We start from the raw sequence: 25873 nt of genomic DNA, 5'->3' as shown, positions 1-25873 counted from the left end.
ACTTTGTTTGGGGTTGATTTGGGCCCCAAACCAGCAGAATCGCCTTCGTGTAGAGTGCAGGAGTGCTCACACAGCCAGCACGACGATGTCACTTACAGAAGTAATGTCACCATGCAGCCAGCATGGTGATATCACTTCCAGAAGTGATGTCATCACGTCGCCACCTGAATGCACACGCGCAAATAGAGCTAGCTGAAGGTAAGTGCCAGGTCCCAACCCTCCCAGTGGAAGGATAGAGGGACCTGGCAACCCTACTGACAGGCTTCAGCAAATCTCACACGATCTGGACATCAGATAAATAGATTCAAGGAAATACATTTCTATAAATGTCTTCAGGCATGATCTTTAGTTTATTCTTGTTCCTCCCTCCATACTAACGAGGATTGCAGTCTGGGCTGGACTATGGTTGCCAGGTACCTCTACCCTCCCCCCGGGGGAAAACTCAGCACTAATCTTTTGAGACTCCTCATGCGCACTCAAAGCATGCGCATTCTCCCAGTGCAGTGTGATGATGTCACTTCCTGGAGTGATGTCATCACACATGGCAGGAGCATGCCCACCACCATGCATGATGACATCACTCCCAGAAGTGATGTCATCACACCTGTGGATAGCGTGCCTGCTGTGCACTGGTCTGGGAGGTTTTTTGCCTCCTGAGCCCATTCCCTAGGGCCCTCCCCCCAGCTGGCCCTGTAAATGGTGGTGGAGGGGGGCAGAGGCTGGGAGCAGGGAATCCCCACCTCCACTGGGGGACTGGCAGCCCTAGGCTGGACCCTTCTGGACTGCCAATTCCCAGTAAAATGTACCTTCCCCCATATGGAGTCCTGCTAGGAAGTCCAAGGCCCTCGAAATTTTGCAACCCCTAATCCACCTCCCCTATTTTAGCAGCCCTGTTGGGCGTAATCTGCTTTGTTCTTATTTGAACAGATGTTTTGAAAATTAGAATTGGTCCAATAAAATATGGAACTCTTCTCTCTTGTATGACAGGAAAGGGAGCCAGTGAGGAGTAGTGGTTAGAGTGCGGGATTGGGATCTGGGAGACCCAGGTTCGAATACCTACTCCGCCATGGAATCTTTCCGGGTGATCTTGGGCCAGTTACATACTCTCAGTTACATACCTACCACATGAGGTGTGTTGTGAGAATAAAATGGAGGAGAAGAAAGCAACGCACATCACTTTGGAACCCACTGAGGAGAAAGACAGTGTAAAAGTGAAGGAAATAGGCAAATAAACTCTCTATACACATACATTACCCATGGAATATTATAATAATTGGAAAACTCCTATACTCAAGGAGATTTTTAGATACAAAAGAGCAATTGTATGACAGCTGTAATATGTTCCTATACTTTCTCCAAGCCTGTCCCATTGGTTTGGAAATATCTGTCCATCTTTCTGTCTGGAAGCTCACCAGCAGGCTGAGATGGTTGGTGATAGATTTCTTCTGCCTCTGGCATCAGATAATCAGAAGTCTTATTTCTAAATAATGCCATACTACAACTAAATAATAAATACTACTATTAAATAATGCTGTAGAGCCCATTTCAAAATTTATGTAGCGGTGATAGTAGCAACAAAATGTAATTTCTCTGCAATCATTGCATCAGCTGGTTCACAACCATCCCAATTGTTTAAGGTATCTCAACATCTTCTGACTCACATAATAGGGCTGCACTCTAAGAAATGGCTCCAAGAGATCTCTTGGTAAAGGGAAAGGGACTATAGACTATACTGATGCGTACTGTCTGTAGATGTATATATACTCTTACTGTGTAGTTTCCACATTGTTTAATATGTCGTGTCAAATTACTTATGTTTTGTTTCTGGAATGTTTCATCCCTGTATTCAGAATTATGCCTGCTTATTGTTATGCTTGTGTATTGAATGTCCCAGCCATTGATCTATTTATTTACACTGGGTAATCTCAGTGAGAAAGGCAGACTATAAATAACATAGACAAACAAATCTGAATATTTACTGGCTCAGAAGCAATTCGCTGTGACACCCTTGCAAAAAAAATTTGCTGATAAAATAGGACTAATATGCACGGATCTAGATTTCAGCTGTTATACAGGCAAGGCAGAAGAAATCCTTAATACGCCACCTGGTTTGCTTATGGGACATTTTGACCCAGTTACTGTAATGGATATTGACAGGCTCCTGGCATCTCTGAAGGCCACTACTTGTGTGCTGGATCCTCACCAATCCTGGCTGCTAAAATCATGTAAAGACCACATAAATGAGCCCTTGATGTCTATTATAAATCAGTAACTAACTTGGCCTCTTTCCCTGGCTACTCAAAGAGGTGATTATCTGCCCGCTCCTTAAAAAACCATCCCTAAACAAAGATGATGTGGCTGATTATTGCCCAGTCTCTAACCTGCCCTTTCTGAGCAAACTGATTGAGAGAGTAGTTGCTGACCAACTTCAGCTCTCGTTGGATAAGTTTTGTGCTCTGGACCCTTTTCAGTCTGGTATGGAATGATGGCTCAGGTGGCTTTAGTAGATGATCTTTGCCGGAATGTAGACAAAGGCTGTGCTTCTTTGCGGCTCCTCCTGGATCTATCTGCAGCACTTGATACAGCAGATCATGCCATCTTGTTGAGGTGTTTGGAGGCAGCGGTCGGTGTCATGGGATGTGCCTTGGACTGGTTGAAATCATTCCTCGTGGCACAGACTCAAAAAGTTGCTGAGGGAAGATAGATAGCTATCTTCAGTGTGGCGATTATCTTGCAGGGTTCCATAGGGTGCAATCTTATCCTCCATGTTATTCAGCCTCTTTAGGAGAAATCATACATAGCTATGGAACTAGATGTCATCGATATGCAGATGACGCTCAGCTTTACATCTTGCTATCCAAATGCAGTAGAAGTCGCTGTCCAACAGCTGTGGCAAAAATGGCTGAAAGCTAGCAAATTGAAACTGAATGTCCAGACTAGATGGAAATGATGCAGGATGGGAAGACAGAGATATTGAAGGATATAGGGTTCCCCATTTTCAGTGGTGCTCAGTTGACCCTTGCAGACTCAGTTAAGAGCCTAAGGGTTATACTGGACCCAGCTAGAGAAGCAAGTTAATGCAGCTGCAAAAAATGCCCTTTTCAAACTCAGTTTAGCCCTAACGATGGCACCCTACCTTGACATTGTCGAATTGGCCACCTGGATCCATGCCATGGCAATATAAATTACTGTAATGCACTGTACATAGGTCTCCCTTCAATGTTGTCTTGGAGACTCCAGTTACTGCAGAACGTCTCAGCTCAATTATTATCAGGAGCTAGGCAGAGCATGCACATTGCTCCCATTTTACAGTCACTACCCATCAGTTACTGGGCTCAGTTCAAGGTTTTGGCTATCACATCAAAAGTCATTCGTGGCCTTGGCTCCTCATCTCTACAGGCCCACCTCTCCTCCTGTGCTCCACCATGGCAGCTTTGCTCATCTGAACAGGGCCTTCTGCAGGTGCCACCCTGCAAATGGGCAAAATCAACAGCCGCCTGTACGCATACGTTCTTGGTAGTGGCCCCACCTTATGGAATGGCCTGCCTGAAGAGGTCAGGAAAGCTCCCACATTCCTGGCCTTCCACAGACAATGCAAAACTGAATTACTCGGGGCTTTTTAACACAAGTAATAGGACTGTGCTGTAAGAAAACGGTTCAGAAAGATGCTCTGGTAAAGCGATAGTGACTCTAGACTGTACTACTGTGTACTGTTTGTTGCTGCAGGTAAGTTCCTACTGGGTAGTTTTCATATTGTTTAATATGTCTTGTTAAATGGCTTATATTTTGTTTTTGCATTGTCTCAGGTCTGTATTGTTTTTTGACTGTCCTCATTGGTCGTGTTTATTTACACTGTGTAATCCCCCTTAAATCTCAGTAAAAAAGTTAATCAACTAATTAAAATATGAAGGCTTCATTCTTAGCTATACTGACTGATACCCACTGTGAATCATATCTACCCCCCCAACTCAGACCTATGGGAATATTCCTCATATACCTACCAATAACAAATTCTCTAGGCATTATATATTCTTGAATACTTGGCAATCCTAAGTAGAAATAGGGTTGTAACAGACTAGGAAGAATCTGTTCTGTTATTGCCAAGGTTCTGGAAGCACTTTGTGGATGTAGCATTCATGTTCAGAAAGAATGAACCACTTAGATTTCTAGAAAGACTTAAAATATTTCAGGCACGCACATACAACCCACCCAAGATATTTGAAAACTAAAGCTATTAAAACCATTTGACCCGAAAATAGTAGCACTCACTGAAGAAGGAGAAGAAGAATTACGACTGAAATTATACTTGGTATCTTACTCAGAAATGACCTGGAAGCGGGAGACTTTTCTTGTGTAATGAGTTATCAGTGGGGTTACAACTATTAACGATCCTTCGGCTCCAAAGCCCTCCTTTTTTCTTTTGTTTTTGGCATTAAACATCTTGAGGATATAAAGAAGAGAAACTGCAAATTCAGTGTCATTTATGCCCTCATTTACCTAATGATATTGTTCCCCCGAGACACAAGCCCCTTGCTTTCCATCAAGTGCAAGAGATTATGACTTTTAAAGTGTGCCCGTCTACGCTGTCTACACACACCACTGCAAAATGCCCATTTGTGTGACAAACAGAACTGCCAACAGCCTGCCTAACATGAGCAATAAGACAGGGGTAACTTCAGGTGGCTTCAAACAGTGTGTTTATGGAACTTCTACAAGTGACAAATGCACAAGCACTTCTGGAGGTCACTTCATTTCTTCTTGTATCCCCTTCCCCACACCATTTCCTCTTTATCTCTCCCTGGCAGCCGCTCCCCTTTCCTTGTTTCCTTCTCGCCTTCCCACTGGCCAACCAGCTTTTCTTCTATCTGCCACCCACTCCATCTTCAGTTTTATTATTTGTTTACTTCATTTACACCCTATGTTTCTCCCCAACAGGGAACCAACACAGCTTATCTCATACTTCTCTCCTCCATTTTATCCTCACAATAACTACAATTTTTTTTTAGATTTCAGATTTTTCTGCAATTCTTAGGCATTTGTAAAGTTAGTGGAAAGATCTGTCTTGTCTGCTCATGGCCCCAATCTTCATATTTATGTGTCCACAGATGGGGCCATGCTGAGAATTAGATGTATCAATAGTATATCTGGTTCACAAAGGGCCATTGACCTTCTGAGTTCAAGCTCATATGATTACTTCTTAAGAGTACCTTTGTTTCTGGCTAGTTTCTTGATTCTACATATTGAATGACGCTTCATACAAACTGTTAAATGGGCCTATTACTGGGTAAGAATCCCAGTATGAAGGGGCCTATGTTAATTATGCTACTATAGTGATTTGGAGGTAATCTATTGCCCATATGAAAATTTATTCAGAATATATCTGCCCCTGGCCCAGAACATCCTGTCCAAATAAGGAGTTTATAGGGTTGCCAGCTCCAGTTTGTGAAATTTCTGTAGATTTGAGGGGTAGGGCCCGGGAGGGTAGGGAGCTCGTCTGAGTATAATGCCGTACAGTTCATCCTCCAAAGTTGCCATTTTCTCCATGGGAAATTATCTGAGTTGCCTGGAGATCAGTTGTAATTCCAGGAGATCTCCAGCCACCACCTGGAGTATAAACGTACCACCTGGAGTATGGCAACCCTAAGTTCTCATAATGCTGAGATCCTCAGACCCTCCCCACAGGGTTCTATATTTGTGTTGAACTTGTATTAAAGTAGTGGCACAAATTGTATAGAAGGACGCAGAAGGATAGAAGCTGGAAGAAACTTCTCATGTAAGTTGAGGGTGCCTACCAGGGCTTTTTTTCAGCTAGAACACGGTGGAACCAAGTTCCGGAACCTCTTGAAAATGGTCACATGGCTGGTGGCCCTGCCCCCTTATCTCCAGACAGAGGGGAGTTTAGATTGCCTTCCATGCCAGCAGTGTGGAGAGCAATCTAAACTCCCCTCTGTCTGGAGATCAGGGGGCGGGGCCACCAGCCATGTGACCATTTTCTCTAAGGGCAACCCACTGAGTTCCACCACCTCTTTTCCCAGAAAAAAAGCCCTGGTGCCTACACTGAATAGCTTGCCCTGTGCACTCATAGTTTCATGACAGCAGCACCAGGCTTGTCGGAATGGTTCTTACAATATCTCTACACCGTAGTTTCCTGCACATCCCAGGGAATTCTCTCACCTGTCCTGACTCCATATTTCAGCGTGTCCCTGCAGTCCACTAGGATCTGTTCGAGTGACTCTGGATTGTCAGAGAGCTCCAGGTTGAAGCCTTCCATGCCTTCCAGGAGCTGGTGTGGGTGGTGGAAATCCAGCACCTTAGTGGATCTGTCAAAGGTCTTCCGCACATAGGCCAGGAGAATGTCCACCACCTCCAGAAGGAACTGCACCGTCTGCTCCTCTCCATTCTTGGCGGGCAGCAAATCTAAGACAGGGACCAACAAACAGCAATCTCTGTTAAGGGGCAGCAACAGATTCCTTCAGCTCCTCCCATCCACATTATTTCTTGTTGCCAAGTGCCTCGTAAACATAAATTGTGCTCTTGTGTGGCATATTAATCCAGAAAAACAACCCCCTCCCCTGCACACATGCACATTATATATACTTAAGACAACTGAATATGGGTTAGTTAGCTTTAAGCGGATGCATTCTGAAAAACAGCATAGTTAAAATAGTAAACAGATGGAATTTTTCAGTTGTCTCATAGCCTGACTATAAGAGGTACGGAGATTTGGTGATCATTATTTGGGCGATGATGATTATTAGTCAGGATGTGGGTCTCTGGATGACTTAACACTGAAATGCGGGGTGGGGGCGGGGGGTGCACAAGGTCACTATGACTAAGGGAGACTGGGAATTCTCTCTCCATCCAAAAACGATGCTGAATGCCAACTCTTTATCAGCCTTCAGCCACCACTCTTATTATGAGTATAGTTGAGTAGCCCTCTAACGTACACCATAAGATCGCCATTTCCCTTGAGTTCTTCCCACCACTTTATAAGGCTGTCAAGTTTTTATTTCTTGCTCATCTCCTGCACTTTTTAAAAGGCTGCATGAAAAGGAAAAAAATCCAGAGGGGAGGTTTCCCTGCCCTGCTCCCCATCATGTGAAAGGGAACATGGCTTACAGAATTGCTGTTTGTCACACACCTGCACCAGAAGGCCAAGATCCAAAGCAGTTAGCAAACTTAGCCCATCTTAAATGCACTGAATCAGACTTCTCTTGCCAAAGGGCGGTGCTTAAAGCTACCACCTAGGATATGATCTCAAATGCACTATAAAACAGGTTTGAACTAAACCCTCTTCCAATCTATTGAATGGCTTTAAACCCAAAAACACTTCAGCTGGGAGGATTTGGGGTCACCCTGGCAGTGCAGTCCTAAACAGAATTATACCCTTCTAAATCCATTGGGCTTAGAAATCTGTAACTCTGCTTAGGATGGTTCTCCAGGTCACCACTTTTTGACTAGTGGCAATAATTCATATGGTAGTCCTAGAACCATGCTAAGTACAGGGAGTTGTTTTTAATTTCATGGAAATTTCCAAGCAAAGGGCAGCACCACTGAAATCAATATGAAATTTCCAGTTGGCTTCAACTGGATTGCACTGACCCAAATCATTTAGTATTATCTTACTAAGGGTATATGAAGCTGGTTAGATTTTTGGATAACAAGAAATTTTTGACTGCTGATAATAAAGTGCTGAGGAGACCAGTACAGAAACAAGCATCAGAAATAGGTCTGGAGCAGGGTGATATATATAGGTCAGAGAAGCATTCAAAAATTGTTTATGTTTTCAACAGCAGCCACTAATGCCCTTGAGAAACAGAATAAATAACCCTTCCCAGTTGCCACCAGTATCTTGTCCTGACTGCCTGTAAATTTGGAAGGTGGAGGAGGGAAAACAACCTCACATCAATCAAACTAGATTGATGTGGAGATTAAGCATCACAAAGCAATGGCTAAACCATCAAGAGGGAATTTTTAAGCAGGAGACAGCCAGTACAGTGTAGTGGTTAGAGTTGGACTGGGATCTTGGAGAACTGGATTCAAATCCCTACTGTTTCCTGAAGCTCACTGGGAGATCTTGGGGCAGTCATGTAATCGCAGCCTAACCTACCTCACAGGAACCATATAAACCACTTCGAATTCATTAGATGAAGAGGGGGAATCAAAATGCACAAGCAAAAGGTTGAGAAGACAAGAGGATTACTGTAGTTAGGCTGTGGGAGCTGGAGAAGGCTGCAAGGAGAAAGAATGGCATAATCTGAGCCCTAAACTCGGCATCCAGGGTTCAGCTCTAAAAGGAACATCTGGTCATGCACAGAGAGTGTTTTCCCTGTACTCAGCTGTCACTCACTCCAATGCCCCACCGTCACCATTTGAACTTAGCTGGTACTTCCAAACACCAAAGGTTAGGGGAGTGGCAGACAGGCTTGAGCCCTGACTTGAGAAATCAAGCCCTGGGAAGGAGGACGTAGAAGAGAAAGCAGAACAGAGATGGCTTACCCCGGGCATAGAGGTTGGAGAAGTCTGTCTCGGTCCTCCGGAACCTGACTTCTTTCTCACTGTTCTCGCAGGTCAGCAGGTTCTTAGACGACTGCCTTTCCTTGAGAGCACTCACCAGGCGGCTTTTGTCTTCCAGGCTATTATTCCTTTGCAAGAACCCTACATCATTATTACAAGGGGCACAAGTAAGAGGAGATTTGTTCTCACTTCCCAGCATCTTGGCTATAACTTAACAAACCCTTTAGCAGCCGGCAATCATCACCGCCACCACAATCAGAGGCAAGGCAACAGTCTGTCCGTCCGCCTGCCTGCCTCTGCCCCACCCTCTCACTTCCTCTGCCAGATCCCGTTCAAAGTGGGGCTGGTTCTGATGGATCTCCCTGAATGAGGTCAGGGAGGAAGAATATTTATAGGGAAAGAGAATTCGCCCGGAGGAGAGAGAGCTCAAAAGACATCAACTGCAAAAAGCCAGCCAGGCACAAAAAACCCCAAACCCACGCTACTTTTTTGTGTCATATAGCGTAACAGTAAATTCTTATTAAGTCGATTGGACAGATTCCACTCCAGTAATCTAATCAGCCACCGGAAAGAAGAGAGTTCAGGACAAGTCAATACAATTATGGCAGCCAATCCTGTCTCATCCCATCCTTCTCTTTCCTCCCTGGAGGCAAAGTGTATGGGCTTTAGAAAGCAGCCATTGAAAGGAGCTATTGGACTAAAACTGGAGCTGGTGTCAGGTTCTCTTAGTTCAGCAACCATTGATAAACGAGAGGATGTATGTCCTTGGAAGAATACCAGTCAAGATACCACCTCCAAAAGTCAGCCTGGGAATCTTTGCTGCTACTCTGAAGACCAGACCCAGAACCTAGAGAGAGTGCTCATATGAGCACAAGCAAAAGCCCATTTCTCCTTTCCCGCACCCAGGGGCAAAGGCTGCCATGTCAGATAGCACGACTCCCATTTCAGATGCAGCCTTTTGTCTTCACATATCATTTTTCAAAAGGAAAATACAGCTCGAACCTATGCATGTTGACTCAGAAGAAAGTCCTATAAAATTCAATTATACTTCTTCCAAGGTAAGAGCCTTTGGCTCCAACCCTATGGATGGAAGTAAAATAAAACAGGAGTCCAGTGGTACATTAGAGACAAATAGCATATTATTTCTTTGCAAGTCAGAACTCACTTCAACAAAGGCAATGTAAGGCTCATCCGTTAGGGGTATGCTTGTGTGTGTGTGTGTGTGTGTGTGTGTGTGTGTGTGTTTATTGTGTCCAATGGGATTATTGCTCTCAGGCAGGTAGGTATGCATAGAATCCCAACCTAACTTGGAAGTACACTCCTGCATACTTCAACACACCTGGAAGTGAGACACATCATTGTCCCAAGGCTTTCAGTGCAATCTTGTATAGAATTGCTCCACTCTAAGCCCAAGCCAGAAATGTAGGGCTGTGAACCATTTTGGCACACCTCTAGCACACATACTTTTTACGATGCAAATTGCACTGATTTCAATTGTTAAGTGATAGATCTATTCAAATTAAAGTCCATTTACAGGGATCGTCCCACTGAGATTTTGAAGAGGGGAAGGGGACAGTAATGCGCAGCTCCGTCATGTGCTCAGACGTAAGGCCTATTTTGTTCCAAACAAAATAGAAGTCTAGTGGCGCCTTACAAACTAACAAGATTTTATTCTAGCCCAAGTTTGTGTGTGTGTGTGAACTAGAGCCCACTTTTTCAAGGCATCCTCACTATTCCCCACTATGTAGGGGAATGACAAAAAAGCAAATGGAAGGTCAGGGGGCCATGAAACACAGCAAGTACAGGGTGATGCATTGTTATGCAAAATGGAAATCTAATAAAAAAAAATGCAGAGACCATTCCATAGGCATGGGTCCCAAACTTTGCTAAGATAGTTAACACCTGTGGTGAGATTTTTAAAGTTTTCCTATTCAAGGGAGTGAGGAGGGCATTACTTTGTTCTATAGACCTTATATCCAAAGAAGTATGAACAGTGCTGCAAGTTTATTGAGGCTTTTCGTAGATAAGATACTAAGGAAAGGGGAAGTACCAGGGACACAAACCCTTTGATGAAAAAGCAGGGGCAGGGTTAAAAAGGAAAAAGGAGCTATTGGACTAAAACTGGAGCAGTCATTGAAAGGAGCTATTGGACTAAAACTGGAGCTGGTTTACCTGGAAGTAAACCTAGGCATACTCTGTTGAGAGTAAATTCTCTTTAATTCATCTAGATTTACTTCCCAATAAAACATTACATATGATTGGGCTACTTATAATGTGGGGAGGTCTCCTTAAAATCTCCTTAAAATCTGGGTCAAAGCCTCTACTATGCAATCCACAACAAACTAGTCTCTCTTGCTAGCCGATGCTTTCAGCCCTGCGAGCAACCCAACATTTCTGGTTTGCTTTTGCTTATAGTTTCCATGGTAACACGGCACTGGTGCTATGGCAGGGACTCCAATAGACCACCCCTGTATTTCAAGGAGGTGTTCTGTTCGTGTTTAGTTCCCCCCCCCCATCCTTCTTTCTCTCTCTGTGTATGTATGTGTCCATGTCAAATAAATGTAATTCAAAATAAATATGCTTAAGAGGACAGCATGAGGGGACTGCTGACGGGATCTTTTGTTCAGTCACGTTATATATTTATCTGCCATAATGGTTAGATGGGAGACTTTTTTTAAAGGAGGGAAGGAGTAGGGGAAGTCTTGGACAGTAGAAATTAAACCAGAATCTGAAATGAGCTGCTGCTGCTGCTTAAGAAGTGGCAAATAAATGGAAAAATACAGGAGAGTCGGTGGAAACTCAAGCTCCTGTGGATGTTCCAGCGAGGGAAAAACTAGGGGGAGTTTTGTAGGGTTCTTCGCCTTTGGGTGAGGTCCAGTCCCCTTGAAACCAACTGAAGTTCTGTAACTGGGCTGGCATTGGACTGTGGACTGCATCTAGTCGGGAAGGTTGTCGGTCACAGAGAAAGGCAGGCTGTGCAGAAATAAACACACCCCAAGCCCGAGTTATCTCTGCCTCCTCTTGTCACTTCCACTCCCCTCGGGAAAGCTTCTTTTTCTTGCGTCCTCTTGCAGTCTTGAGGCTTCACCAATCCAATTGACTTCCATGGATCCTGGCGCACTCTCTCCGTTTCCTGTGGCCAGAGGGCTACTTCTGAAGTCCAGACGATTGGTTTCTGCAGAACTTGACAGTTTATGCCTTTGCGCTGGGCTGCGGAAGATTTTTGTGGGTTTATGTCATTGTTTTCTCTCTGTGAGGCGGCATATGAATCCCCCAAATAACAAATGCATAAATTGCACGTTAGAACTGGGGAACAGAAACGGAGGGGAAATTGCCATGGAAAGTTACCATCAAGTAAAGCTGCAATCGCTCGAGCACATTTTTTTGACTCAGAAAACAGCGCCACTGAATCCCACTGAGAGCAAAAAAAAGGGGGGGCTCCTTTATGAATGAGATGTTAGATTGCTATTCAAAAGTGATGAACTAATAACATTCTTCCTATCCACACAGCGCTTTTCCTGCCTGTTCTGAAGGTTAGACATACATTCTCTCGGTAATCCTTACAACGACCCTGCCAGGTAGGGCAATATTCTTTTTCCTGTATTAGTGAGAAATAACAGCTTGGCTGGCATGGGCTGCCTTCTGAACAGGAAACTCCCCAGCTTGTGGCTCATTTTCCTTGAAGATCCAAAATAAGTGCCCGTGAGCCCAAATCACGACAATAGACTCAATAGAGTCACTGAAATTCAAATTAGAATTTGACCTGATCTGTAGAGAGATTGGAGAAGCGAGTGAGGATCAGTGATGAATACTTTGCTATTTGGAGGGGGGCACCCAGAACAGCAAGTTAAGCTTCCAAGTCGCTCCTTCAGCTGCAATGAGCAGAAATGAAACAGGGTCCCACGTGGAGCCTGTATGGTGAAGTGGGGGAAGTACCGGATTAGGAGCGCCGAGACCCAGGTTCAAATCACCCACGCTGGCACGAAGCTCACGTGTGACCTTGGGCCAGTTAGGACCTCTCAGCCTAACCCACCTCATGGGCTCGTTGTTATGAGAATAAAAAGAAGAAGGTGTAAGGCACCTCGGAGGAACAATGGGATAAAAACGTAATGAACAAACGAGTCCCTTTAAGTGAAGCGTATTATCCCGGGCAAGGACAAGTCTGGGCTTTTGTCCGTCAGTTTGCCTCAATAGTTCCAGATTTTGGAAGGGCTAGCCGGGAATTTCTTAGACCTCAAGCCACTAGTCCATTTCACTGGAGCTTTAGTAGCGTGGCAGAGAGCGCCACCCAGCCAAAAAGAAGCCAGCTGAAGTCCTATTGAAAGCCAGCGGAATTAAATGTGCTGAACTGGAGCCTGGGTGCAGCCATGGGAAGGGAGGGGGTCACTTCGTCAGGCCCGGAGAGAGAGTCGCAGAAATGGAGGCGAGGCAAAAGGGTCAGGGGTGGATGCTGCCTTCAGTAGCCACAACAAAATGAAAAAAGTCCACGAAGCTCCCCGTTCCTTCTTGGCTGGGCTGTCTGATGCCCGCAAGTATACCAGCCGTAGTAATCTGCGCTCTTCAGAGCCCAGGCGCGTCCCCTTCCCAAAAACTCAATTAAAGCAAAATGTGGTTTCTACTATCTAGGAAACTGACAGAATATTCTCCTTACAAACACGCGCGCACGCACACACACACACTTTTTTCTTTACAAATTAAATGCATCATCATTATTATTATTTTTAAAAAACCCTTTTATAAGGATGATATATCTGTAAATCCTCAACTAATAAAGTTAACCAGGTTGTTGCATCTCACTTGATGTTGAAGTAATAGGTACAAATTAGGCAATTATCTTTCAGTAGACGGTCTCTTTGCCTTCCCCCTCCTGGAAGCTAATTCGTCTTGGTTTGGCTTTACTGGGCATAACAAAATGGAAGCAAACACTTTTTAAGGCAAGATGTAAAAGCTTGAGTGAAAGTATTAATAGCGAGGGGGTAATGAAATGGGAAGGGGGGGCAGGCCCCACCACCAGCACTCCGGATTTGTGGCTCCCCCCCCCCCCCCAGATCTCTAGGGATGGACTGGAACATGCCCTTGAGTCTATTGTCTCAACTTTCCATCTTACATGTTAGAAATAGAAGCGGGTGTCTCTTCTCTTGTTAATTCCAGAGTACTCACCTCCGGGTTTAATATAAACTAGGGTACCCCTAACAACCCGGGGTCAAAGCCAAGAATAATCTGCCCGAGAATTTATGCAGGAGATAATATTTCTGAACACAGATGGACTTTGCCTCACCACCCGATAGCAACCAAGAACCGCTCAAACTACCCGCACGTGGCTGCAAGAGAGTAGGGTAGAGCTTCCAGGCAAGATTTGGAATGAGCTGAATTCCCTCTCACTTTAGACTTTATGCACACTGATCCATCAAAACGATCGTTTGCCTTTTAAGTCTTCAGGTCGCAGAACAAACATCCCTTCTGTTGCTAAACAAGCTGCTTGTTTCGAAAGGAAGTTTTAGCTTCTCCCACGTTTTAAGTTGAATCTACTGCACCCTCGAGGGCCAGGGGCATGTATTTCCAGAGGGAGCCTGTTTACTTTGAAGCTCCCTTTAGCTAAGGTTCCCTCTGGAAATACATGCTCCAGGCCCTCAAGGCTGCAGTAGATACAACTTAAAACGTGGGAGAGGCAAAAACTTCCTTACGAAACAAGCAGCTTGTTTAGGATTGCACTGTTAAGGTGGGTAACCGTGTTCGTCTGTAGTAGAAGAACAAGATCCGGGACCAGTAGCACCTTAAAGACCAACTAGATTTCCAGGGTGTAAACGTCCCAGAGTCAAAGCTCTCTTCTTACTTTACCCTTACTTTAATACCTCTCCCACGGTCTGGCTGGATAAAAGGTTACAACCACTTTTAAATATATCTGAAGAAGGGAGCTTTAACTATCGAAATCTCATGTCCTGGAAATCTAGTTGGCCTTTAAGCTAAGCTTTCATGCTTAGATTCCGAGAGTGACCACGTTCCTCTGATAGCCGCACTGGAGATCCGAGAATCACCCGCTATCAACCGCTGAGCAAATGTCCATGAACTGACACCGGTTGGAATTTAGGTAGAAATGCGTATAGAACTTGGTGACGTTCTCATTGGAAAAAGCTATGTCCGCCTCTTATTACATAAAGGGAATCACAACCAATTAGGAAAGATCAGCCAATGACAGCTGCTTTACTACATTCTGATTGGCCAACTGGGTGATAAAAATTTCAGAAAAGGAGTGTTGGGAGGGAAGGATTAGATTTTTCATGAAGGCTTTTAAGGGACAAACGCACTGAAGTTAAATAGAAGACTCGCCAAACTGGTTTGGTTATTTAAAGTAAGAATTATACTGGGGGGGAAACACTGGAAACATCTATCTCACTCTAAACGAAAAGAGGCTTCCTAACAACTAGCATACTTAAACAACAATGAAACCAGAGATTATTTTCACTGCTTTGAGAGAACTAAACCATGCGATTGAAACGAATTATTCATGCCCTGCCGAAAAGCACCAAATTGCGCCTTACCTTAGGAACTTAACCCCGATTAAAAGGTAACACGTCTCTGGGTCGTGTTTCAGTACTTAGATCTGAACTCTAACTGGTTTATAGCTTACACGAAATTTTGCTAGCCTTCCGGATGCCACAGGACTCTTGTTTCATTTTATTTCTTTTCTGCCTCCCTCCCCCCCTTTAGGAAACTTAATCCTATTTTACTAGCTTTTTAAATTAGCAGTTGTTTAAACCTCCCTACTCTTCTGCTTTAAAAGATGATTTAGGTGTTGGGTGTGTACTTTGGGGAGGGGGAGGGTCTGCCTTTGTTTCGTTGTACACCTTTGGATTCTCCAAAGGAGAATTCTATGTCATTCATGCATGTTAAGCATCTGTTGTGTTTTGTTCGCTGGTGTCAGTATGCCTACCAACACCATAAAACTTTATGCACTTACTTAAGAGTAAATCTCAGAGCAGAATTGCATGCTTCTAAGTTCACTGAAATCAGTCGATTTACAAGGGAGTAACTCTGGGGTTGCATTGTTATTAAAAGATATGCATAGGATTTCGGAAGTTCGGATCTACTTGCACGATTGTAATCTGGTTTATTCTGAAGTATATCCAATTGACTTCCAGATGATGCTACAATCTTATGCACCTGAGAAAATCCCATTGGTGGCGTGGATTTCAGAAATGTGGCTCCAGAAAGACGCCAGTCAAGCACCAGTCCTTGTCCCAGTTAGAACTCATCAGGAAATTAAAACGCTACATATCACTCTGGCTTAAACAGAGATTTGGATGTCCTTATCCCTGCAGTCTCTAACAGCTGCACAGAACTCAGTTTGTAGAAATGTTGATTAGCTGTTCTTAACATGTTTTGCCACATTATGATTTTATAACTGTATCTAAATTTATCATCTAGCTTGTTCCTTCGCACCTCTGACCTTCCTCATCATAGCTATTTACAACTGCTATCCAGTTTCAGAGTTCTCACTTGGACATTTTTGGACCCAACTTTTCCACCTCTTTTTTTTCTCCACACAGATTGAGGCCTGAAAGGTCCAGGACTGAGTTCACTCTCTGCCTTAACTCCTCCCCCTTCGTAATATCTCTCCTGCATGCAGGATCTCCATATAGCTGAAGAAGTGAGTCCTGACTCACGAAAGGTCATGTTTCAATAAATGCTGGGAGTCTTTAAGGGCCCATTGGGCCTTTATTTATTTTTTTTCCAACTCCTAAAGCCCACTGATGTCAGCGATGCACGGAAATTCATATGCAGGGCTCATTGGTGGTAGGGGAGAGCCGCAGCCACCCCACAAGGAGCCATGGCACACGGCTACCTAAAAGGGACTGTCCGGCCGGGATCAGCCCACCCTAGAAGTACCGTTCTCTTCCCCCTTCCTGAAGTCCTACGGGAGTTCTTCCCTCAAGAAAGTTGCCAGTTCATTTGTTAGTCCATCATTGGAGTAAATACAACACGAGTCTCTGCCTCGTGTCAATGATACGGTAGACTCAGGATAACTCAAAAATAAGTGCCATTGTATCCAATCGGACTTCCTCCCAGGTAAATGGGCATAGGGTTGCCCTATAACGAAGCTTGGCGCCATCATTAGATAAAGTCGTTATCAATAATCGTTCCGTTCCTTCCTTTAGATTTTACTGTGTCGCCTTTCAGCGGAATGTTCAGGATTTCCTCTGTCGAAAGGAGGTTCAGAGTTGCATGTGCGCCCCCCGCCCAAAGATGCAGTTGTTTCCTTGAGATGCCACCCGGAAACCGTGGCTTGCTTGCTTCGAGGGCTTTGATCGGCTAATTAGTGGTTCGGGTAATCGACTCGAAAGCCCTTAATGAGCCCACCGCAGGGCTTCCAAAGCGTCGGACACAACATAGAGGTTCTCCCGGATTTTTGCGAAGCTCGAGGGGAGGGGGTAGACTTCTCTCGGAGTAGCAAATCCTTTTCAAAAATGACAGGTTCTTTCACATCTGCATTTCCGATCCAGTTAAAACAAAGGAATTCCGCTCCGCCCTGTTCACCAACTCTGCTTTTTGCCTTAACATTACGTTGCCGCTAAAGGATATTTTGCTTTCATGTAACAGTGTAATCCACTTTCCTGGGAGTAAGCCCCGCTGACTAAGATGAGACTTACTTCTGAGCAGAACTGCTTAGGATTGCTTGCTAAAGAGAATTAAACCCAGCTCTCCGCTGCCCATTGTTAGGAACAATCAAACGCTCGCGTCCCCACCCGCTCGGCAAAAGATGTGGCCTCCAGGTACAGACGTTTATCATTGGCGAGGCGGTTCAGAGAGCAGCCCCGTCTGGTTTTATGGCTTGCCCTGATGAACGCTCAACCCCCTCCCCGCAAATATCCAAGCCGCCGCGGGCCTCCGACCACGCCGACAATAGCAATGGGGTTTAGGGGACTGAGTCGGCGCGCTCCCAAATCCACTCAAGAGGACACGCTTTGGGTTTTCTTGACGGCTCAAGTGCGTAGCGAACCGATCTGACTAGGCCGGTGCTGTCCAGTTCGTGGGGTCCCAAACGACGAGGGCTTGGCTGAGCCGGGGCCAGAGTGGGTTGGGCAGGACCAGAAACCCGCTCCAGTTCCGGAATTTCGCTTTCGATTCGTAACTGGGCTTGGGCTTCCCAACGCATCCTCTTCAATGCCTCTGAAGCGCAGGCTCGGGAAACCTTAGACTGGAGCACCTTTTGTCAGGCTCGGAGGTAGCCCTGGACTCCGGCTTTGTTTCTGCTCCTCGCCGGTGGGCGTGAGAGGGCGCAGAGGACTGCGGCAGCTCAGCTTTCCTTCCACCGGCTGGGCGCCAGGGCAGCCCCTCCAGCCAGCCCGGTAGTCTAGCAACGGCGAGCCGTCGAGCCAGCGGGGCGTTACCTTATCAGCTCTGCTCGCGGGGCTAAATTAAAACGATGATGGGGAAGGAGGGGGGCTCATCGCTCCAGCCACCGAAGGGACCGGCAGGGAAACGGCCCATTAAGCCGAGATCTGAGGCTATTTATAGAAGAGAAAGCCGCCCGGCCGAGTTAAGAGCGCCGTTCGGGCTCCAAGGCAACGCCTGTCTCGCCGAGGATTCAAGAACAGGAGACGCGGGCGCTGTAAGGCACCGGGCAGCCCAGATTCCCGCGGACCAAACACATCGCCCGCAAACCGCACGGCCTTGAATCCACCTTGGCGCTCTGTCCATCAGATCTTTTTAAATAAACGATAACTGTTTTATTTTTACAGCCCTCTCTCTCCTATGCCTGCAAATCCTTTCGAAATCTACTCGGGGTTTACTGTTGAGTAAGCGTTTGTCATATTTCGGACATTCCGTGTCTGTGTCCCTGAGAGTAAGAGCCACTGAATCGAATGGGACTTCCTTCCCGCCGTGGGTAGGATCAAGCTAATGTAATGTCAGGAAGGACGGACACAAGGGATCGAAGGGCCCTCACGCTGAGAAGGGGGCGTCGATTTGGCAGCGCACCGAGGGGCCTTCCTCCCCCCTCCCGCGAGAAGGCATTATACAGAAATCTAGGGAGAAGCAGGCAGGCTCGTTATCCGCGAATGAATCTCCGACTGCAACCGGCTGCGATCTGACGGCGTATTTGTCCCCGGCCGGTCCCCTCTCCCCTTTCAGGCTGCCTGCGCGCTGACTGGCTGCCAGCCCCTATCTCCCGGACGCAGCAGCCTGACGAATGGCTCTTTAATAAGGCTCTCGTTAATCTTTCTCCCCCAGGAGATCAGTATTTTCTGGGCCGATAAGGTTGAGAAATTTCAGACAGTGAGAAGTGGCGAAGCAGCAGCCCCGCTGGCTGGCGGCGCTCCCTTCCCGCTTCTCGCCTCCTGGCAGCTTCTCATCTCCCAGCCACCACACCCCCTTGCTCGCCTCCACGTTTGGCTACGGCCAAGCGGCTTCTGCTTGAGTTACAACGTGGCCCCTCCTTCGTCGCGGAGGTCGGAAAAATCGCAGGGACAAAATGCAGCCTTCCTAAAACACCCACGCAGGACTGAGTAGCTACAGCGTCGGCGCGCCTGTCCGCGCCTCTTCCTACAGCCCTAAACCAGCGGCGCACCTGCTCTCCTTTCCGGAAATATACATTGGTGCTGGGTGCATCGTACCTAGCACTGCCTATTTTCATGGCTGCCCTTAACGCATGTCAACGCAAAAAGCTAACCAGTACATTCTTCTGCTAGAGGCAGAGCTGCTTTGGTTACGGTTTTTTAAAAAAATATATATATATTCAAGTGGGTGGTCGTGTTGGTCTGCAGTCGGAGAGCAAGATCCCGGTCCAATAGCACCTTAAAGACCAACTAGACTCATGAGCTCATACCTTGGAAATCTAGTTGGTCTTTAAGGTGGTGCTAGACCCCGATCTAGCGAAAAAATGTATGTATTTGGCTTGTAGTAGTTTGGCCTTTCTGTCAGCAGATGGCGCACGAGCCTCTGGCACAGTTCGACGCGCCTTCCGCGGATTATACACAAACCAGAAATAGGATTTTCACCTTACCCGCCCACCCATCAAGTCCCCCCACGACTTCTCCTCAAATCATTTAAGATTATTGCTGGCAGCAGAGTTCTCAGTGGAGGAGGAGACAGAGCTGCTCTTTGCAATTGCATTCCCTTTTTGTTTTGCTTTATCTGAAGATGGGCGGGGGGTGGGGGGGGGCGTTCTTTGTAAAGCAGCCTAGACGATTCATTCCAAAAACAGCGCTCTGGTTTAAGTAGGCGGTAAAAAGCTTCGGGGCTTATAGACTCCAGACCGGAGGGGGATAGGCGCCTTTTTTTTTTTTGCTTCTCTCCACTTACCACATATCTTGAGTCCGATTTTCTTCGTGCAGCCGTGAGCCACTCCACACCAGGTATCATAGGCTGAAGGAAGGAAAGAACACACACACACAAGATTTATGGCATGCAAAAACATAGAGTGCATGCCTCTGTCCAAGCATACAGATGAAACGTTAAGAGGCAGTAGTTAAGCTCTAGAGAAGAAAGAATCTTTTTCGAGGTGATTGTACTAGCAATACCTTCGTTTGGTAAGGTTCCGTTCCTGGAGGAGGGTGGCGGCGGTGGTATTTGGATGCTAACTTTCTTTACTTTGACAAATGCCCGCAAAACAGAGCGCAACCAGACATAAGGAGAACGCAGAGATGCTGCTATTGTTTCCGGGAAACAGGGATATATATGGCGCTCAGTTCCAAACACTCTTTTTCTGGTCGGTTCTCTACTGCTACGAAAGCTAAACATTTTACGGGGGGAGGGGAATCTGCAACTTTAACAAAGGTGCCTGCATGTCCTTGTGAAAGAGAATGGCAGACATTAGGTCGACGTTCCTTTGTACAGCTGTGGCAAACAGCGCATCCATTGGCCGGGCCTTATTGCTTTTGTTATGTTCCAGTCTGAAGAATGAGTGGCTGGTAAAACCTTGCAGGTCAGACGCAGTTCCATTTGCTCTGTTGTCTCTCTGACCCTGGTCATGTTTGCCCAAGCTTTCAAACAGCATACATATATATTTAAAGTTCCACAGTCTCGGTACCATTGCAATGGGAAGAAGCCGTATGCATTCACCATGCTTTCTACTGTAAATTCTTCTACACACTGTTTACTAACATCCCTCCCGCCCAACACACATACTTGTGTTCTTTTCTGACTGTGTAGCAATGTCAGATTTAAGACAGTGTGTCCTTTTCAGAGAGTGTTGGGACAATGTTGGAAGGTGGTGGGGTCAGTATCAAAACACGTGTGTGTGTGTGTGTGTGTGTGTGTGTGTGTGAACGCGCTTCCGCACAATCTCTCCCTCCCTCCCTTCTCGCCCTTAATATCATAATGGTTCCCATCATGAAGAAGGGAGGAGAAAAAGGCATCTGGGAGAAAAACCTGAGCCTCTCCTAATAATTTATTGGCAGGGCTCCAAGAAAGTGGCAGCTTAAAAATAAACCGGCATGAAATGGGGTCATGGAAGAGTTCAGGAATTAATTGGGTGAAAAATAGTATTTGACTAGATGATCGGACTCGCATGGCCAGGTTGCAGCCGGGTTGACGAGTCGGGGAGGCGCATTGAAATGCCTCTCATGTCCTCTTTCTTGGCCCGCACTTCCGAGCCCACCCCATTCTTTCAGCCCCGCCCCTCAGGCACGCGGAGCACGCACTGCGCTGTCCAGCATCCGAGGTGCTGAAGGCGACTGTGACCTTCTATCAGCCCGAAGGAAAGAGGCTCATTGGCGTTACACAGGGCAAGAAGCCACCCTGCCAGAACCGCCGAGCCTGGAAGAATTCCCTTTTGCACCTGCGCCCGACGCCTTCTCCTGTGGAATCTCCTTTCCAGCGATCTCAAGAGTGGGGCAGAAAAGGAAGAAGTCAAAGCGGGAGAAAAATAAAATGAAATAAAAAATACCCGATGGGGATGAAGAAGGAAAGAGGTAAAGGACGCACGAATAAATGGAGGGGGAAACAAACTGATTTCCTCAAGCAAAACCTCGTGGAGCGAAGAGACTTCCAGAAGTGTAGCGAATGGAATTTAGACACGTTTTTAATATGTTTACGGCCGTGCCTATCTATGTTAGTTATTATCCCGGATCCTAATGGGAACCGAGCGTGGATGTAACTCAGAAGAAATCCCTATACTACCAAAGCTTTAAAAGGTGTGCGTGAGTAGTGCCTATGAAGGAGGCCCCAGTAAGTAAAACTGGACAATAGTCCTAAAACTGGTTTAAAGCAAGTCCACACACTTATACCTTAATACTGGAAACGCCTTAAAGAAGAATTAGGCCTATTTTTCTTGTATTTATGCGAAATGCCGACTGAGGTTAATACGATTTCAGGCGGGCTCGGCACTGGAGAGAAGGAATGAGCGTGGCGGGTTGCAGTGAGGCCCTGAAGGGCGCGGGGGGCGGGGTGAAAAAATAGAGTCCAGTGGCCCCTTAGAGACCAGAGAGCCAGAGCTCCCTTCTTCTGGAAGGAGAGAATCCAGCCAAGGGGTGGGGACTGGGCAGAGAAGCAGGCCAGGCAAGCGAGACGAACAGAAGCGGCTGGGCCGGGGAGGGGAGCCGGAAAGGAGAGACGGCGCCAGGCAGGTGGAGTGAGCAGGAGGGTTGCCTCAGGTGAACGGGCGGCGAGTGGAGTGGCCAAGAAGGACGCGGGGAGGACGAAGGCGAGGGCGCCACGGAGCCGGAGGAGGGCGGGGCAGCGAGAGAGTGGCAGGCGGGGAAAGGAGCTCTGACAGGACTTTCAAACAGCCTCGCTCGGCGCCCCGGGCAGCCAGAGGCTAGCTGGAGCGTGACAGGCGCCGCGGAGGGCAAAACCCGCGCTCTTTGCTTCACCGGCCGCTCACGCGCTTGCGGGCGCTCCAGGCAGCCGGAGACCCGCGGCTGGGAGGGGAGCGCGCGCCAGCCGTCGGGGAACAATGGGCAAGGCGGGCGAGGGAGTGGGGGGGGGGAAGCGCCGCGCGCGCAGAACCCCCTCCCCCTCCCTCGCGAGCTGTTTCCCGCCCAGGGCGAAGGAGGGGGCAAATCTGACAGGACGGGAGGGCGGATTCCAGCCCCGCGCCCCCCCCCTGTGCAGTGCACGCCCCTCCGGAGAGCCCAGGGGGACTTTTTCGCCTCGGACCTGAGGGAAGCTCCCTAGGACTCTTGTCTTGAGGCCGGTTTTACGGCTAGTTGGGCGGAGGGCCAAACCCCCAAAGCGCCAGCCCGCCACAAAGAAGCGATTTCGCTTTCGAGGCCCCCCTCCAATTCCTCCTCTCCCGCCCTCGTTACTTGCAGTGGCGAATAATCGCCCTAATGACTGGGCGTTCATGCTTCAGAACCCCGGCAGCCCTTTCAGGGGAGAAGCCATTCCCCGCTGGGCGCGGGCTTGCCAAGCTTTTTATCCCCCGTTTCCAACCCCTCCCCCGGCATTGTGGTTATGTCATCCAGCCTCCCCCCCCCCCCTCGCCGCCGCCGCCGCCACACACACAGCCTTTTCTGGGTTGCTGAATGTCTGTCTGACTAGTCTCGACCGAGCTATAAAGCGGCTCCCTCTGCCTGCCTCCCCTCCACCTGCAGCACCGGCCGCTTCTCCCTCCCACCTCAATCACTCCGGGCGAATTTCGGAGCAATTAGAGCAATTAGGGACACAGAGTTCCTTCTGAGGGGGAAAGGCCACCCTCCATTAGCATCCGCGGCTGCCTTGGCGATAGCTTGCCACGCGTCCTGAAAAGAAGAGCGCGGCCATTAAGAAGCACACGCGCGCTGGGAACCAGGAGTGGGAACTTCATGCTTCCAAAGGGGGGTTCGGTCAGCTACGCAACCCCCGTAATGCCTTTCAGTCGTCTCCATAACCCATTGCGACCCCCACCCTGTCCCCTTTCAACTCAAAAAAACGCCAAGGACTGGAGCCAACATGGTTGAGATTGTCCAACTGTCTGCTCAGTTCTCTCTCTTTTTGTTGAACACCAGGTTGCTGTATTTAAACACGTATATACGCGCAAGCCATCGATTTCAGCATCACAGGCGTTTGACTAAAGGGAACAACCAAAAAACGGGAGTGGGAATCAAATAGGGACTTCCCAGGCTCGTCTTTTTGTTGTTGTTGTGAAGGTGGACTGTTTCTTGGACAGCCCCCGTTTTAAAAGACAACGCATGCACATTTTCGACGTTTGAGGAGGGGAAGAAAACGAAGAAGGGAACGAAAACCGAAGACCTACTTGTGGGTCGTAAATTAGTCGTATTGGGATCCTGCGCGGTGTTGGAAGAGGATGGATCCGAGGTTGCCATTAGGTTCAGAGTCAAAGCCCTTTCAGCCCAGGTTTCTTCCTTTCAATATATCTCTGACTGGAGCAAAAAGGTTTACTGCAAGGAAAGAGAAAGGAGGGTTTAGAGCTCTGTTCGTTGGAGGGGAGGAATGGGTCTCTCTCTCTCTCTCTGATCGTCAAGAAGTGATTCTGCAGCCAACAATAAGCAATTAAACTCATCGGGAAGTGGCAGTTGTCGGAAGCGGGGTGGGGATGGAGGGGGCAATTCTGCACAAAAAGACCGTGTTTCTGCACCTTAAGCGGAAAGAAGAGTCCTTATTCTTCCAAGATGTTTCTTGGAGCTCGGCAACGCGCGTATATCTTTTCTTCTTCTCGGGATCTAACAAAAGCGATGTGGATGGAGAAATGGCTGGAGGCAACGACACCTAGTTGGTTTTTATAAGACAGCGCTCTCTTGCAAACACGGCAATTGTTTAAAAAAAAAATGTCTGGACCAGGCTGAAGGGCTAAACCACTGGAAAGGGCGGAAGCGATATGTGTGTCTCTTGTGCTGGAGGAGAAGGATGGATTCAGCTGAGCATAAAGTCTGTGGCAATTATATCAATGGGTTCTGAAGAGGTCAATTATAGCTCAAGCCAAACTGGAAACTGATTCCCAATAAGCAAGCTTGTAAAAACATACAACGGTAACAAAGGAGAAAGAATATGACCAAACCATAGAGACCAACAAATCCGGGCAGAAGGGTTTCTTGTGACAGTAGAGCGCTTTTATGAAACCCGAGACTAAATATCGTTGAGGGCAGGTAACTGGTGAGTGCAAAGAATGCGGACAAAATGTAACATTGTCTATATTCCTTAGAGGAAGGCATAGCTGAGAACACGCACACACGCACACACAGAGACACAAGATGCAAGGTAAGAGACTAGAGCGACCCACACCCACCCACCCACCCACATATAGTTACAGAGGTCAGCAAATATTGTGCAATTAAAAATGATTTATTTTTGTTTGCCATTTTAAATTCCACAAGTAAAACAGAGGTGCTTTGCCAATAGCGTTGCCTGGTCTTTCAGGACTAACCCTCAATTTACATTTTTTTACCACGCTTAGTGAAAACATTTTATTCCATCAACCGGTTTTGGTTCATTGGTCGGGAACCCGCCGATCAATCAATGCCCCCCTTCTTCTCTCAAATAGTTCCAACGTTCAGACTGGCTCAGAGTTATTTTGCCCACATTTTAAAGAAAAATCTAAGGTGGCAGCAAATCAAAGTAACACCTGTAGTAACACCTGTCATCATTGCGGATATATAAAAATCTTCACTTAAATAAATATATGTAGAACACAAAGCCATTTCAGAAACAAATTGATGTTTTAGGATTACCATTATCATAATTTAGTTTAGAATTATAATTCTTAATTTCCTAAGAAAGAGACCGGCAGAGTCTCAGGGGCAAGCTTTAGAAGTGAAGTAACAGGTTATCTTCAGAAACATCCGTCTATCTTTCTTTTCCTATTATCCTTTATTCACGTTCACGGAAGGAAACAGTGGGGTACAGAGACCTCTACATTCAGAAAGCGTATCCCAAGCTCTTCATTTTCTCGTGAAACGTGGAGAAATTTGGGATTTTATTCTAAGATTTTTTTTTAAAAAAAAGACTTACCAATCAAGGGGGAGGGCGCTAGACCAAACTCCAACAGTCCAAAATGTAGAACAAGGAGAAATTCTGGCTTTAGAAGGACTTGGCGCTTATAAACTCCACCACAAACGACGTCGGAATATCAATGGCGCGGTGAAATTTAATTCGAAATGACCTCCCCTCCTTCACACAAGTACTCGGGATTTGCTTTTTTAAAGTGTAAATTGCCGGCTGATCTATTCGACGCAGGCATGAGTCACAGCGCTCCCACCACCTCTTTTGATCCAATATGGAAAGCAAAATAGCTGGAACTGGGGTGGGGTGGGGGTGCTGGAGCGCGGGTGTTGACTAAGGATGGAAATCACGCGCCTTCAAGAGTTGCCTTCCCAAGCTAACGTGACTTACACGCAGGTGCTGTGGTCCCCTCCGGGAGGAAAGTGGGGAATGCATGTGACAACAGCTTTTATGACTCAACTGTAGGAATCCAGATCAC

At 46.9% G+C, this 25873-nt stretch overlaps 1 protein-coding gene across 1 annotated transcript in view; it reads right to left on the bottom strand.

Annotated features, from left to right (window-relative positions):
- GAD1 (glutamate decarboxylase 1) overlaps nt 1-23762 on the bottom strand; it is a 62136-nt gene extending 38374 nt beyond the window's left edge. The window contains exons 1-4 of the mRNA XM_054971213.1: nt 23693-23762; nt 19819-19881; nt 8500-8658; nt 6175-6417 (exon numbers count right to left, since the gene is read on the bottom strand). Coding sequence (XP_054827188.1) covers nt 6175-6417; nt 8500-8658; nt 19819-19881; nt 23693-23762 — 535 coding nt within the window. The remainder of the gene's footprint in view (nt 1-6174; nt 6418-8499; nt 8659-19818; nt 19882-23692) is intronic.
- Nucleotides 23763-25873: the final 2111 nt, after the last annotated feature.

The sequence above is a fragment of the Eublepharis macularius genome, chromosome 2 (genome assembly GCF_028583425.1).
Source record: "Eublepharis macularius isolate TG4126 chromosome 2, MPM_Emac_v1.0, whole genome shotgun sequence".
In the NCBI taxonomy this organism is placed as follows: Eukaryota; Metazoa; Chordata; class Lepidosauria; order Squamata; family Eublepharidae; genus Eublepharis; species Eublepharis macularius.
Note: the sequence above shows the minus strand (reverse complement) of the source record. Positions and strands in the feature narration are given on the sequence as shown.